General features: G+C 47.1%; 1 protein-coding gene across 1 annotated transcript in view; it reads right to left on the bottom strand.

The window, feature by feature from the left end:
- HCK (HCK proto-oncogene, Src family tyrosine kinase) overlaps positions 1-719 on the bottom strand; it is a 25,006-nt gene extending 24,287 nt beyond the window's left edge. The window contains exon 1 of the mRNA XM_008577175.1: positions 603-719. Coding sequence (XP_008575397.1) covers positions 603-719 — 117 coding nt within the window. The remainder of the gene's footprint in view (positions 1-602) is intronic.
- Positions 720-17,055: the final 16,336 nt, after the last annotated feature.

Below are 17,055 nucleotides of genomic sequence, written 5' to 3' on the forward strand. Positions count from 1 at the left end.
AGTGTTGCCCCCGTACCGGACCGGGGACCGGCAACGGGATCGCAACCCTCGGTGTTGCTCCCGCGCCTCGCTCAGCCAGTGAGCGGGAACCGGTTTGTACATGGGATCCGAACCCTCGGGCGGGAGCGCCGCCGCGCTTCCCAAGCGGCGCACTATCCAGTGCGCCACCGGGCCGGCCCTGCTATTACTGTTATACTCCCGCTATTATTAGTGCTATTATCATTACTACAATTGTTACTGTTTATTTTTGCTCTGATGCTGACACTACCATTACTGTCATTACTGCAACTGCTATTACTCCTAGTCCGCTCCTGTGTGACTCTTGGCACGGCTTTTGCTACTGCCCAGGCTGGAGGCCTGCAGTGCTCACTCAGGCCTGGTTGGTGGAACCTTGGCTGATGGACAAGTCCTGGATCCCAGGATAGGAGAAGTGACTTCCTTGCCCTGGATGCATCCTGGAGTGTTTCTCGGAGAGTCAGGGCACTAATGGTGGCTAGTTAGCTCCATTTCACCCCAAACACACCCTGCCCCACCTTGGGAAGACAGGAAGCTGTTGAACGGCATCGGGGCAGCCACCTACACCAGGCTCCTCCCCTACTCACCAGCTTGACCGAGGATGTGGGATCTGGCACATGCACAGGGCTGTGTGAGTTGGCACTGGACTCAGTTTTTGAGACCTTGTCTCTGTCCCGGAGGAACCTGGATTTCACACACCCCATCCTGCAGCAGACAGAAGAAGGTGAGCCCAGGTCACTTGGAGCCCTGTGCAGGGGGTTCTGTTGCTGCTGCTGCTGGAATTCCAAGCCCCCGGCCCCAGGCTGCCTCCCACTTGCCTACCCTGTCTTAAATCCTCCTACCAGCCACTTACCCCCACCCTCCACACACGGAGCTCACTCTCCCTTGCCACATCTGGGCTTCCCCACATCCACATCTGCCATGGCGCTGGCCCAGAGCTCACAAGTCATCACAGTCATGGGTACTAAGGACCAGTGCGTTAGGGACTTTATTCTCAGACTAAGTCATGAGGATAACAGCAATGCAACATGTAGACCCCGAATGGGGAGAAGGTGGTGGGTGCCGCTGGCCTTTGGGCCAGAAAGCCTAGGCTGACCCTTGACCCTTCTGCCCCACTAGCACCTCACTGGTCACTTGCCCGCCCCTGCACCCTGTCTCAGCTACTCCTTGGCAAGACGAGGATAATAATGAAACTCACCCACAGTGTTGGAAGGATGAGAGGTGTGTGGGTGAGGAATACTCAGCACAGTGTCAGGTTCAGAGCAACAGTAAAGTAAAACTGTACTGTTATTATATAATACATCATCATTGTACATTAAATGACAAGGACGAGGTCACACAATGTGGCTCAAACAATCTAGCTAAACAATAGTCAAGGCCCCATGCTCCTGAGATCATTTTATAAGTGGCTTTTAACACCTTCCTCCCTCCCTCTCTCCCTCTCTCCCCCCTCTCTCCCTCTCTCTCTCTGTGTCTGTCTGTCTGTCTGTCTCTCTCTCTCCCTCTCTCTCTGTCTGTCTGTCTGTCTGTCTCTCTCTCCCTCTCTCTCTCTGTGTGTCTGTCTGTCTCTCTCTCCCTCTCTCTCTGTCTGTCTGTCTGTCTGTCTGTCTCTCTCTCTCTCTCTCTCTGTGTCTGTCTGTCTGTCTCTCTCTCTCAGATTTATTGGTCATTCCTTCCTTAATTCATTTGCTCAGCAAACATTTCTCAGCACTTTTCTAAACCGTGAACAAACAAGTTCACACCCTTACGGAGCTCAACTAGAGATGAACGGGAGGCACAGACAGTAAACAGGTAAACAAATAACATAAAACATTTAGTTAGTGAAAAGTGTGAAGACAAAGAGGATGTTATAGGGAACAACTGTGCAGGGCCCCTTTAGACAGGGCAGTTGAGGAAGGCCTCTCTGAGGAGGTGACATCAGACCCGGGGTCTGAATGACACAGAGGAGCCAAACATAACACATTCGAGGGAAGAGGGTTCCAGGCACAGGGAACAGCAAGTGCAAAGGCCCTGAGGCTCGAATGTGTTTGGAGAGAACGCAGCCCTGCAAGCCGGCCACAGTGGCTGGCACCCACCAGCAGGAGGAAGGATGGTAAGCGATGAAGCGCCCACATCTTGTAAGGCCAGCGAGGAATTTAGATTTTATTCTAAGGATGATGGAAAACCTTTTGGCAGGAGAATGATGGGATTCAATTTGTGCTTTCAATAAATGCTGGGTGAGGTATGGGCTGTAGAGAGCTGGGCAGGGACCCTGAGGAGCTGTTGCAGTTGTCCAGGAAGTAGATGATGGTGGCCTGGCCCAGGGTGGTGGCTGTAGAGGAGGTAAGAAGTGGACAGACTGGGGGGACATTTTGGAGGTAGAGTTCACAGACTTTGTTGCTGGATTAATTTAATTTAAAGACATGTATTAGTCTGTTTCTGTTGCTTATAACAAAATACCTGAAACTGGGTGATTAATAAAGGAAATGAAATTTATTGCTTACAGTTTCTGAGGCTGGGAAGTTCAAAGTCCAAGGAATGCATCTGGTGGTGGCGATAGTGACGCTGGGTCTCACATTGCGAGATGGTGGAAGCAGAGAGAGCAAGAGAGAGAGACTCTCCTCTTCTTTTAAAGTCCTCAGAACCACGCCTCTGACCACTATTATTAATTCATTCACTACTGCAGGGTCCTACAATCTAATCACCTCTTCAAGCCTCCACCTTTCAATTACCATAATAGGATTTCCCACCTTCTTAACAGTCACAATGGGAGCCAAGTTTCTAATACATAAAAGTTGGGGACACAATTCAAGCTTCAGGGAGTTTTGGGGGGACATAATTCAATCCACTGCAAGACACTTAAAGAAAACACATTTACCTGATTAGGGTCAAAATTTAATGGTAAAAGTGGCAGAAATGTTTCATTTCTTTTCTCAAAATGTGCATATGAGTTTGCTGAGAAGGTAGGCCAGGAGCAATCACATAAGGAAGTGGTTGTTTCTCCATCTCTGAACAATTGCAATTTTCTTCTAAAACAGTTAGAACTCAGTTATACTTGTCTTTTTAAAATAAACATGTGTTTGTGGTTTAAGAAAAAAAGATCCAAATTCCTAGGCTTAGGAGAATTACTTTTAAAAAGGAGAAAGATTCCTTTTATTTAAAAGGATTTGTCTGTCCTGGTGGGAATTGGGAACAATTTACCACCTCAGGACTTGAGCGATTTCTGCCTCATTTGCCTTTTGTGAATAAAGCAAGAAACATTCAGACTCTTGGAGTGCTGGATCATTAGTTTGAAAAATTATCACAATTAATCACTGTTTTATAATGTACTTGCATTCACTTAAAACTGAAATCAACAACTCTCTTAGATTTGTCATAAATATGTATCACAGTTCTGGGAAATTAAACAGCAGCATCTTGTGTGGTTTTTGTATGACATAAAATTATAGCACATTTTGTATATTTTGATCAACGTAAGAGTGTTCCCGGAAGAGCACTGCTGTGTGGCGTAGAGCAGCTGCCTCCACCTCTCTGAGCACCCACCAATCTGCATTGTGAACATCATGTTTCCCAATCCTGTACATATTGAGCACATATTAAGTATCATTTATGTTATTGATTACACATTCAAGATAGCAACAGGGTTCTGAGGGTCGGGTCCTGGACGGCCTTGTGTTCATTCACAATCTTAGGCTACCTCTGAGAAAGGATGGTGGGGTTCTACCTCTGGCACACAGTAAGCATTGTAGAAGTGTTAACGATAACCTTTTAGCGGGGGGCGGCTGGCTGGTATGGGGATCTGAACCCTTGACTTTGGTGTTACAAGGCTGTGCTCTAACCAACCGAGCTAACTGGCCAGTCAACCATAACCATTTCTGATGCCTAACAAATGTGGCACTACCCAGGAGCATCAAAGCAAGCACAGTTTGCAATTCCTTTGACCCACAAGTTTAGAGATACTGCAACACTGGAGAAGTTAACTTTTTAATATAGGAAATTCCCATAAGTTCCGTTTTTACACAATAAAACAGTGCGATTTTTAAAAGTGATATACTGGCAAGAGTAAAATTAGTGTAAAATGTGACCATCTCCCTAAACCAAGTGAACCACGTCCACTGCCTGGTGTGGAGTGGACATCAGAAATGTCCATTCTCATGCTCACTAGATCTAGAAATGTCGTGTGAACCACATGCAAAATTTAAAGTTTTCTACAGCTATGTTTTTAAAAGTAAAAAAAAAGAAAGAATTAATTTTAAGTGTACTTATTTATTATCCAATATATCAAAATTATTAACATGTAATAAAAATAAAAATTACTGAGATACCTTACATTCTTTATTTTTTGTTCTGAGTCTTCAAATCCCAGTGTGAATTTTACTTGGAAAGCACATTCCAGGTGCTCAATAGCTGGCTGTGGCTCGGAGCTATTGCATCAGTGCAGATATAGATTGCTGCCATCACTGAAGCACAGTAAAGGCTGGTCTCGCTCATGTCTGTGTCCCTCGGTGCTCAGCTCAGTGCCTGCCAGGCACACAGTAGGAGCATTCTGCACAGTTAGTGAATGAATGCATGCTCACAGCACAGTGCTCCATGCCGTAGAAAGTGTCAGGATGTGGTTTCTGCTCCAGGGACTGAGTTGACAAGGGAGGACTGGATATACGGAATTACATCCCAAAGCCACGTACAAAGAAGCTGTTAGGAAAGACAGAAAGCAGAATTGTGGTGGGGCCTGGCCAGTTAGCTCAGTTGGTTAGAGCACAGCTTTATAACCCCAGGGTCACAGTTTTGCATCCCTGTAACAGCCAGCCATCAAAAAAAAAAAGAAAAGAAAGAAAGTAGAATCCTGGTTGCCAGGAGCTGGAGTTAAGGGGTTTGGGGATATAGAATTTCAGTTTTACAACAAGCAAAGAGTTATGTTGATAGATTGTGGTGATGGTTTCACAACATTATGAATGTACTTGATACCACTGAAGTGTACCCTTAAAAACGATTAAGATGATAACTTTTGTTATATATATTTTTCCACAATTGAAGAAAAAAAAAGAAGCTATTAGAGAGTGCCAAAGATAGTCAGGGCCATGCAAAGGTTGCTGAGGTACTGCGTGAATAAAGCAAACTTCAAAACATGTATAACATCAAACCATTTTTGTAAGATGCATACAAATGTGTTTATGTGCATGTTAGTATGTTCACAGAAAAAACAACCTGTTACAATAGTGATTGAGCAGCAGGACAAGGAGTTGGGTTTAGAACAACAGGGAAGCTTTGAGTAAAGGTTTGGAGAAAGACAAGAGTGTTCCAAAGAACTAACTTCCAAAAAGGATCTGAAGGAGCTTAAAATATCAAACCACATACAAAGCACTTCAAGACTCAGAAAAGATTACTTTAAACCACTTTGAAAGGGACCGTTTATTGAACCAGAAGCCTGGGGTGGGACGGCTACTGCCATTCAGCACTAGTTTTATTCCCGAGCTTCCTAGTCGCCAAGATAAAATTGGAAAAACTTGTACATCATCACCATAAGATCCCAGGAAGCACAGCAATTTGTCAACAGAAACAAATATTTTATGAGCACTAAGTTCAAGAGATTTTATCATGTGAATTCTCATATAAAGCTCGCCAAAGGGCATAATGGACAATTGCTCCTACTGTGATTTGGCAAGAGAGTCTACAATACAATGATCAGTGGTTCCCAAACAGATGGTGCTAATGTCAGGGTGAGTACTATGGGATGGGGGAGGGATGGAGAGAGGATGACAGAAGAGGTTTATACAGCCCATAGCCTCTCTGTAGGGTGCCCTGTGACAGAGTGGCTTGAAGTGAGTTTAGAAATGCAGTAGAGTGCCTGGCTACTCAGAATGTGGCCAGCGTGAGAACCAGCAGCCTCAGCCTTATGTGGGAGCTGTTAGAAATGCAGAATCTCAGACCCCATCTCCCAAATCAGAATGTGCATTATTTTTTATATATTTAATGTTTAGATAAAAAGTTATTTTCTCAACATACAAATGAAGGAAAATATCACAAATTAAATTTAAAGTCAATTGATAAGGAACAAATTTAACACCCAAAGATTAACATCCTTAATGCATAGAGAACCCTTAAAAATGAATTAGAAAAATCTTAGAAATTTGGTGAAGGACATGAGCAGACAAGTTACACCCCCCAATGAAACACATGTGGCTAATAAATGCATTCTAAGATGTTCTTGTGGGTGGTGGCGGGGAAGTCCACAGCCCCTGCCTCAGGATCCCAGGTGTGCTAGAATGTGCATTTTAACAAGGTCTCCAGGTGACTTATGTGCAGTTCTACTGGAGAAGCACTGGCTTAGTGAACCCTTTTGCTATTGCCTCCTCAGCATCCATCCCTCTTCCAATAACATCATCTGGATTTTCCTCTGGGGAACCAGCCTTCTGCACTCAGTGCAGGAAGTGGTGGGGCTAACCCCACCCTTGCTTTCAGGGATTGGCAACTTGGTACAGGCCTGGCCATTCAGAGAATCCCACGCACCCTGGCCACAGTGATTTGTTCAGCTATAGGCATGAATGTGATCCTAGTCAAGATGTTTACAGTCTACTCTGGGATTTTTGCTGGAAAAATTAGGGAAAAGGCACTCTCTTTCTATAAGGGTTGTTGAGATGTAGGAACCTGAAGCTCTTGGGAACCATCCTGACATCATGAAGAAAGAGGCTGCTTTAGAGGGAAGCTACCACAGAGGGCAACAGAGATGATGGATGGAGATAAAGTGATTCCTCAAGACATTTTGAGCACCTGGATCCAGCTATGCCTGAAGCTTATGAACACCAGGATTTTTCTGGTTCATAAGCTAATAAATTCTCAGTTTTGCTTAAGCCAATTTGAGTAGTCTTCACTGATGCTTGCATATTCCTGGGCCACACTCTGGATTCAATGCATCAGAGGCTCTGGGAATGAGGGCCTGATATCTACATTTCTAACAATTCAATAGGAGATTCTTATGCACACTAAAACGGAGACTCATCAATGTAGTGGAATGAAGGCTGAACTTGGGAGTCAGAATATTCAGGTTTGGATTCCAGCTATGTGACCTTGGGCTAGTCACTTCCCTGCTCTGAGCCTCATTTTCTTTCCTGTATAGTTGGAAGCACTTGTTTCTCAGGCTTGGCCTGAGGTCTTGTGCGACGAGGGATGTGAAAAACTTTTTAAAACCTCTACATACAGGTTTCTTGTCTAATGTGGTTCAAAACCATGCTCTGAGAGCAGAAGTAGCCTGCCTGGCCTCACACTAGCTTGGAACTGCTAACTCTTGGCCAAGATACTTCCTCAAGCCACTGCCAACTCCAGGAACCTGAAACCATCTCCCTGCCTCCTCAGCTTCTGCATGTGCTGTGTGGGAGGGGAATGAGAAAGCTCAGCTTGCTTGTCCAGGCTGCTTCCCACGGTCACCATGATGGCTGCAAAGGCTTCACAGATTCCTCCTCCACTCTCAGAGTCAAGTCTAAGAGGGAGTGGCCAGGGCCTGCCTGAGCATCTGTGGAGTGGGCTGGAGATGGTTTTCTGGGAGCTTCTATGCTCAAGAAGAGGCCTGCAAGGGCTGGAGGTGTGAAGCCCTGGATTCTGGTTCCAACTCTGCCACAAGCACATTGTGTGTCTTTAGGCAAGTCTCAACTTCTCTCTGGGCTTCAGTTTCTCCAATTGTGAAGTGAGATATTGGATGAGAAGTCTCTGAAAGAAACAGCTGTAGTTCTTTCCTGCATAACATCTGCTCCTTCTCCTTCTTCTTCTGACAAGATATTTCCTTGGTGAACGACCTCTCCTTCATTCTTGATGCATGGATTAGGGTAGAGTTGACTCCAACCCCTCACTGTAGGGGTGGGTCTGTGACCAAGTCTGGCCAATCAGAGTTGCAGTAACAGAAGCAGAGATGGGCATGTGACTCAATCCTGGCCGATGGGAGTCAGCTCTTGGCCTTTGGCTAGAAGAGAGGCTCACAGCAGCAAGACAAAGCCAAGACATACAGATCCCCAAGCCTGGATCCAGCCCTGCCTGAAGCTGATATTTCATGGACTTTCCAATAACCTCCCTCTTCTGCTTGAGCCAGTTTGAGTTGGATTTCTTCCCCCCTTAAACATCAAAGAGTCCTGCCCGGTGCTGAGGAAATTCTTACAAGGGATTGCAATTCACACTCAAGTATAAATGGCTGATGGCAAAGACTTCCTTGATAGGTTTTGATAGAAGAGAAGTTAAGATGGTATTAGATCCATTAGAGTAGATGAAGATGGGTGGAACATGGACCCTATTAAGCTGATGGCACTGAAGCCATGCCTTAAGAATGCCTGGCACATAATAGGCCCTCTGTATGCATTTGTGGAGTTAATGTATGGTGTTCTGCCCTCTACAGGCCTCACCATACGTGGCTGAAGTTAGCAGACCAGAATTATGAACCCATTTTTCAGATAGGGGAATGGAGGTGCATAGGAGAGAGGGTCCCCCAACTGGCCAGTGGCAGGTAGAACTAGCACCCAGCTCTCCTGCCTCTCAGCATCCACTGGGGTCAGCCTGAGATACTGCAGGTGACAAACCAGAAGGGAAATGAGGAACCCAAACAGGAAGCTCAGGAAGGCAGACTGCCAGGGGCCCTGGGCTCAAGACTGTCCAATTAACTTAGAGGAACTTTCCCTTCTCGGAACTGCTCAGCCATGGGGGTGGGGGAAAATGTCTTCCCCCAACAGGGGCTAATTCCCTGAGCAGTTTTGGAGGATACAGAGCTCTGCAGCTCCTTCTCCTTGGGTTCCCTGACTGTCTTCTGAATGAACCATTACTATCCTCAAGTGACTGTTGTCCCTAATGGACATTGGGGGTCACCCTGACTCCTCACCTCTTCCCTTTCCTCAGCTCCTTTCCGATAGAGCTCAAAACTTTGATTTTGCAAAACAGGAAGGGACTTGGGAGATGAACATTGTCATTACAAAACAGGAATAAGAGCCCCAGAGAGGGTGAGTGTTGTGCCCTGGCCCACACAGTGGCAAGTGACAGAACAGCACACTGAAGAGAAACTTTTGGTCATTTGCCTGGCTCGGCTAGAGGGTTGGCTCTGAGATGCACGTGTTCCAACTACTTGTTCAAACTACGTATTAAATTCTTAGCATGCTCAATGCCACCCTTGTCACTTGGTCAGTTCCAGAATTCCAGGGCAACAGTGAGCCTCCTTGGGCTAATTTGATCTCTAAGGTAGGCAGGGAGAAGACCAGTTTGGAAAATATGGGATGAGATTTGAAATCAGATAGGGCTGGGTTTGAATCCCGGTTCTGCCTCTTACAAATAAGTGAGCCTTCTAAAACGTAAGTCAGGTCACATCCCTCCTATGCCCCCAACCTCCTAGGGCTCCTATCTCACTTGTAGTAGAAGCCCAAGTCCCCTCCTTGGTGAGTAAGACCTCCATGACCTGACCTCCCCTCAGCCTCGCAGACCTGTCTCCTTCCAATCCTCCCTTTATCATTCCACTCCAGCCACACTGCCCCCCATGCTACTCTTCAACTCACCAACCAGGCTTCCACCCCAGGGCCATTGTATGTGCTGCTTTCTGGAGTGGTCTTCACCCAGAAAGCCTCCTTCACCTCAAGATCTCACCTTCACAGAGAGTCCTGCCCTTATCATCCTGCCCCCAGCTCCCATCACTTTCTACCCTGTTCCCAGCTACATTCTTCATGGCTCTAAGTGCCTCTTAATGTGGTGGCCATGAGCCTGCACCTCTCAGATCTCCAGCTGCAGAGTGTAATTGGTCAATGGCCCCAGCTTTGAAGTCCATCATCATGCCCATGGCTGCTCCCAGTCAACGACTGAGCGTGGCAGGGATACTGAGGCAGGCCCTTGTCTGGGAGACCTCCAACAGGAGATTTTGGCTGAGGGCTCCTCAACAGCCTGGCCAGGCTTTCCTTAGAACTGCATTTCTGCCTTCCCTTCCTTCCTTCCCTCCTTCCTTTTCTTCTTCATTAAGGATCAGACATGCCTTGCTATCCGATGGCTCTCCTGGCTGCTCCTGGTTTCTCCCCATGTTCTCTCACAGGCATTTCCTCTAATAAATTTCTTGCACATTTAATCCTACCAGAGTCTCCTTCTCAAAGGACCTGAACACCCCTATATTACCTTCTGATCTGTTTACTCTGTCTCCCCACTAGAATGTAAGACATACGAGGGTAAGGACTTTGTTTGTTCACTGCTGTGTCCCCAGTGTGAAAAACTAGGACACAGTATGTGCTCAATAAATTCTTGTGGAGTAATTAAGTGAAGTCCCCTTTAGCTTCCTGGATGCCCCAGATTTCCCATCTATACAATAATTATGAATGTGTGTTTAAACTGAGAAGGACTGTCCATGTTTGCTTATTTCTGCTTGGAGAGGAACAAAGTCTTTCCTTGGCTGGGGCTGGAGGTGCCCTTCAGACAGGACATGGTGGCCAGTTAGTCCCAGGGGCAACCTTTCACTCTAACCTGCCATGATGTCCCAAGGTCAGCTGCCCCCAGACCTGTCCTCCACAAATGGAATTCTCAAAGCCACAATAACACATGCTCTGACCCTTTTATGGTTGCGTGTATATATATATATATATATATGTATATATGTATATAAACATATATATATATATGTATATATGTATATAAACATATATGTATATATATATGTATATGTATATAAACATATATATATATGTATATATATATATACAGAGAGAGAGAGAAAGTTGACAGAGCTCCAGGGCTCAGTTTATTTTTTGCAGGGTGTTTTGTTTTTATAAATTACCTTTAATAACCTAGTAAAATATTACTATATCCTTCTTGTTAAAGATTAAAACATTGTAGATAAATTTCAGGTACCTAAGGTACCTTTGGATTGCTCCTTTCACAAGCCTTCCATGGTCATCTCCCCCGTCCCCCAAGATAACCTCTGCCTCTGTATTTACATACATGTATATTGAAGTGGATGCCCTGACCCTGTCACTCTGCCCTTTACCATTTGGGGATATTCTGGCTGGACTTCCAAATGCCAGCACCTGCATCTCTTTGCCTGAGAGATTTCTCTGTGGCTATCTGTTCCTGCTCTGCTCATGAGCTTGGCAAGTTGGAGGTGCTAGAGAATTATCATGCCCCCAGGAGCAGCCTTCAGCCAATGACTGACAGGAGCAGGTAGACAAATACCCCAGCTCCTTCACCTCTTGAGGTCATTCCACAGTGGCTCCCCAGAGCTCCCCAGTGGGGCTGAGCTCCAGGTGCCCACAGTGGTGACTTGATAGAACACCTTTATTGGCTGCCTTTCCTTCTCCGTCTCACTTCCCCACTCCCCTGCCAGGACAATCAGCTCCCAAATAAACTACTTGCATTTGAAACCTTCCCTAGGGTCTGCTTCTGGGGAAACTCAAACTTGCACATATATACCCACAGAAATTATGGAGTATTGTTGTATGTGTGTGTGTGTGTTTAAACATAGAGAGAACTGTACTGCAGCAATCAGGATGTAGTATCCTTTTCCCTCCTATTTTTCAGATGAGGAAACTGAGACTCAGAGTGTAATGGCTTTTGCCCAATGCATCACAACTGTATGAGGCAGAGTTGAAGTGCAAACTCAGTTTGTTTACTGTGCTGTCTACTGTTCTGGCAGAGATGAGGGTGGCACTCCTGTTCTCTTGGCTGCACCTCTGTATCCTTGGCCAAAGGACTTCTGGGTGTGTTGGGAGTTCAGGTGGGTAACTTTCAGGGAGAATTAGGAATGCAAGTCCCAGGGCAGCACCATCCTGAGGATGCAGCACCCTGCAGTGGGTGCAGCACGTGTGGCCACAGCCGCTGGTCAAGAACAAGGGCACCTTTTACGTTCTTCTGTATTATCCCCCATACCTCTGAAAGCACACCCAAACTCCCAACCCTGGGGTGGAGGAAACTGGAAAAATGGGGTAGGGACCAAAGTACTATGGGGAGTTGTTTAGAAAGACAGGGGCTAAGGGAAATTGTACAACTAACTTGCTGTGTGACTATGGGAAAGTTACCTACCCTCTCCAAGCTTCACATTTCTTTTCTATAAAAAAAGAGAAGACTTGTCATGATTGGAGGGCAGGGCTTGAACACTCAAATGGCCATAAAGACATGCACATGAGGAAAATGGACCAGGCATGGGCGATGAAACTGGCCGGCTTGGGTGCCATCCACAGGGCAGCCCTATTCAGCTCCTCCAACGTTGCCACGAGGGAACAGCAGAGGAGCAGGGGAGACCCGGTTTCTAGTCCCAGGGCTGCCACGTCTTCCAATTTCTCAGGAGAAAACAGAAATCCAGATTTATGTGAGCTCTTCTGACTTTAACAGTAATTAATGAGAAAGAATCACTGTGTGTATGTTGGGGGGTGGCAAATGAAATACAACTGTGGGCTGATATGTCTCAGGCAGGGGAAGGGAGAGTTTGTTAAACATTCATTCCATTCATTCCTTCAATACTTTTTTGAGGCCCTATTATGTGCCAGGTGCCAGGTGTTTTGGACCTCCAGAGAGCAGCCTGGTTGGGATAAGATGAAGATTCATGCTTCCCACACCCACTTGCATGGAAATAATAATAGTAACGATAATATGGAAAATAGCAAGTGTTGGAGAGGATGTGAAGCAAATTGGAACCCTTGTACATTGCTGATGGGAATACAAAAGTGTGGAAAATAGTTTAGCAACCTGAAAAAGTTAAGCATAGAATTACTATATGACCCAGAAATCCTACTCCTAGGTATATGTCCAAGAGAATTGAAAACATGTACTCAAAGACATGTATGTACATGTGCGTTCATAGCAGCTCTATTCACAACAGCCAAAGGTGGAAACAATCCAAATTTCCATCTATGAATGAATGGGTAAACAAATTGTGGTATATACGTATAACGGAATATTATTCAGCCATAAAAGGAATGAAGTACTAACATATGCTACCCTGTGGATGAGCCTTGAAAACATTATATTAAGCGAAAGAAGCCAGATAGAAAAGATTACATGTTGTATGATTCCACTTATATGAAATATCCAGAATAAATTAATCCATGGAGACAAAAAGCAGATTGGTGGTTGCCAGAGACTGGGGGGAAGGGAGAATGAGAATAACTGCTTAATTGGTACAAGGTCTCCTTTTGGGGGTTTTGGAACTATATACAGGTGGTGGTTGTACCACATAGTGAATGTACTAAAAGCCACTGAATTGTTCACTTTGAAGTGGTTAATCTTATAAAATTATGTGAATTTCACCTCAATTGAAAATATTTTTTTTTCCTTTTTGTCTTTTTTCGTGACCGGTAACGGGATCACAACCCTCGGTGTTGCGCCCGTACCGGGGACTGCACTCTACCGAGTGCGCCACTGGGCCGGCCCGAAAATATTTTTTAAAACTGCAAACTACGGGCTGGCCCGGTGGCACACTGGAGAGTGCGCCGCTTGGGAGCGCGGCGGCGCTCCCGCCGAGGGTTCGGATCCCACATGCAGACCGGTTCCCGCTCACTGGCTGAGCGCGGTGCGGGCACAACACCGAGGGTTGCGATCCCTTTACCGGTCAGTAAAAAAAAAAAGACAAAAAAAAAAAAAAGGACAAAAAAACAAACAAACAAAAAAACCCTGCAAACTACATAAGACTGCTCTGCTAGAAAAGTTAAATGAATTATAGTTCAGCCAAACAGTGGAATATTACGTAGCCATTAAAATGTCAAGGACCTTTTAATGACATGGACAAATGCTTACAATGCAATGCTAAGCAAATAGTGGGGTAAAAATTGTATATGTAGCATTATACTAATTAAGTTAAATGAAAGGTACATAGGAAAGGCTATATAAAATATATTAAAAAGTCTGTAATTTTTAAAAAAGATCATGCTAACATTTTCTGAGCACCTAAGTGCCAGGCACAGTGATCAGGGCAGATGAAGCTCCCTGTCCTCCCGCAGTGAGAACATGAGGCTGGAGAGAATAGCCGCAGGTCTAGAGAGAGCTGGGAGGTTGGCAAAGCTGGATTCTTCTCTTTTCTCTGCCCTAGACTCCCTTCCAGGCCTCAGGACTCCCCTCACACAGAGAGGGTGACAGGTGCCCCTTGTGGGGAGCCATCCAGCCTCTTGGCGTTTTCCTCAAGAAACACATGCACATGTGCCCAAGGTGACACATCCAGGATGGACCTGGTAATACTGTTTGTTGTAGTGAATACCTGCGAACAACCTGAATGTCCATCAACAGGGGAATGTGAAATAATGTAGGGGGGTCGTCTGCTGGGATACTCCACAGCAGGTAGAAGGAATGAATTAGGCCTCTATTTCTCATCCTGGATAGATCCTGACAACTTAATGATAAGAAGAGGGTGAGGGGGGTGGGGAAGGAAATTGCAGAAGAGTCTCACACTTAGATGGCATTTATGTCACTCTTTAAGACACAGAAAACACTTCTATGTATTGTTTATGCATACATATATAAGCAATAAGTTTATAAAGGCATAGGCTGGTAGGACTGTAATTTATGACAGTGGTTGCCTTTGGGGAAGTGGAGAAACAGGACAGAGAGGGATACAAGGTGGGAGGCTTCAATTTTATCTGTTCTAGTAAATTTATTTTTAAAAAATCTGAAGCAGGGGCCGGCCTGTGGCTCACTCGGGAGAGTGCGGTGCTGATAACACCAAGGCCACGGGTTCGGATCCCATATAGGGATGGCCGGTTTGCTCACTGGGTGAGCGTGGTGCTGACAACACCAAGTCAAGAGTTAAGATCCCCTTACCGGTCATCTTTAAAAAAAAAAAAAAAAAATCTGAAGCAAACATGACAAAATGCTAACATTTGTTATTTCTGGGTGGTGGATTCCTGGGATAATTAGTATATTATTTTCTACACTTTTCGGTATTTTAACCTCTTCCCCCCACCCAAAAAAAGGGAGAGTGAAGAGAAACTATGGGATAAGGTAACTGTCATCTATTGAGGGCTTTCTCTGTGCCAGCCATAGGTTGCACCAGTGGTTCTCAAAGTGTGGTCCCTGGACCAGCAGAACGGCATCACCTGGGAGTGCAAATTCAACGGGGTCCTGTGCAAGACCTTCTGAATCAGAAATTCTAAGGTTAGGGCCCAGCAGTCCGTGTTTTAACAAGTCTTCCAGGTGATGCTAAAACTTGAGAACCACTAGGCTAGGCTGTAACGGATAGGACAGCAGTTGATATACATGAAATATGTATACCTGTCAGACTTTCTTTCAGGACTTCATTTAATCTTCAGAACGACACTGTGAGGGAGATACTATTATCCCCTTCCTGTAGTTGTGGAAAGGGATGCACTGAAAGGCCAAATCCCCTGCCCAAGTTCCAACAGCCAGGCAGTTCGCCCCAGAAGCCCCCTTCCTTAGCCACTATGCTGACTGTCTCACAGGAGCGCATCACCTCTCACATTCTAGCTCACTGCAGCCTTGGAAGAAAGACTTAATAGCTCCATTTTACAGATAAGAAAACAGGAATTTCCAGAGGGAGAGTGACTCGCCCAGGGCCTCACAAGGAAGAAAGTAACAGGGACAGGCATCCCCTGGTCTCTGTCCAGGAGGTTTGGGGTTTGACCTAGACCCGCTGGGGTCGGGTCCCAGCAAGGGAGGAGGAGGGACCGTGACGAGCGGACCCAGCTGCAGCCTGGCCTGGGTGTGGCTCTCACGTCACGCCTCCCCCCAGTTGTCCCCTTCTCCACGCCGTCGGCTGCCAACCTGGCGTGACCCGTCACCTCCCCCCCCACCGGGAACCGTAAGGGCCTTCCCCTCCTGGGCTCCGTGAAGCCCCATCTCTTCCTTCTCGTTTTGTTTTTTGTTTTTTCCATCAAAAGGGGAACCTGGACGGGCCAGAGACGTGGCTGCTTGCGTCGAGCTTCCTCTCCCTCGGGCTTTCCCAGGTTCTCTGGCCGGCAGCGCCGCCCCTCACCTGCGCACCCTCCACTCGCAGCCGACCCCCACCCCACCGCCACTCCACTGCTCCCCCGGACTTGCCCCCCGGCCGAGCCCCCAGCCAGCCCTGCCCAGCACCCTGGGCTCCCTCCGCCTCCCCAGGACCCCTCACGGGCCGGGTGTCCCCCGGTGCCCTGTCCGCGGCACTCACCTGGGCCCCCGCTCCTCGTCTCGCGGGCAGCCTGGATCCTCGCAGCTCGAGCGCGCCCCCAGCTCCGCAGCCCCCGGGGGCCCGGGTCGTCCGTGCCCAGAAGAAGATGGACTGACTTTCGAGAATTAGAGGCTGGGGCGGCACTCCGAGGGGCTTCGATGCCGGGGTCGTCGTGGGTCCCTCTCGAGCTGAGCCTTCCGGGTCCCCGCCCACTCGCCCTGAGCCTTGGCCGTGCGTCCGCTCTGGAACCCGGGACGAGGTGGCTCCCGCAGGCCATCTGGACGCCTTAGCCGCGCCCCGAGCGATGCTAACCCCGCCCCGAAGACTCTAACCCCACCCCAGGGGTCACAACAGGCTCCCCAAGGGTCATAACCTCTGCCCCTCTTCCCAGGATCCTAACCCCGCTGCGAAAGAATTTTTTTTTTTTTTTTCCGTCGCCCACCCGAGGCTTCTAACCCTGCCCTCAGGGATCCTAACCCCGTCCCCGAGGGATAATAACCCTGCTTCCAAGGACTGTAACCAGTCACCAAAAATCCTAACCCCCACACCCCCTCCTCCCAATATCGTATTCTAATCCCGCCACCAAAAGCCCCAGCCCGGTCCCCAAAGTTTTCTAAACCCCGCCACCCGGGGATTCTAACCCGCTGGTCTAAGAACCCCAACACCTCCTCCAAGATCCTAACCCTGCCCCCAAAGGATTTTTCATCCCACATCTGAGGGATTTCTAACCTAATCCTGCCCCCTAGGATTCTAATAGGGCCAATGGAAGGACGCTAACATTCCCGTCAAGGGATTCTAACCCTGCCCTCAAGACTTACAGCCCTAATCCCAGGGATTCTAATACTGCTCCTGGTGATCCAAGGGTTTGGTCCTCGGGATTCTAATCCCGCCCACCCGAAGAGTCCAACCCCGCCTTCCAGGGATTCTAACGCCACCTATCAAAGGACTCGAACCCCTCTCTTCAAAGATTTCAA

This window comes from Galeopterus variegatus, unplaced genomic scaffold (genome assembly GCF_000696425.1).
Source record: "Galeopterus variegatus unplaced genomic scaffold, G_variegatus-3.0.2 Scaffold65, whole genome shotgun sequence".
NCBI classification, from domain to species: domain Eukaryota; kingdom Metazoa; phylum Chordata; class Mammalia; order Dermoptera; family Cynocephalidae; genus Galeopterus; species Galeopterus variegatus.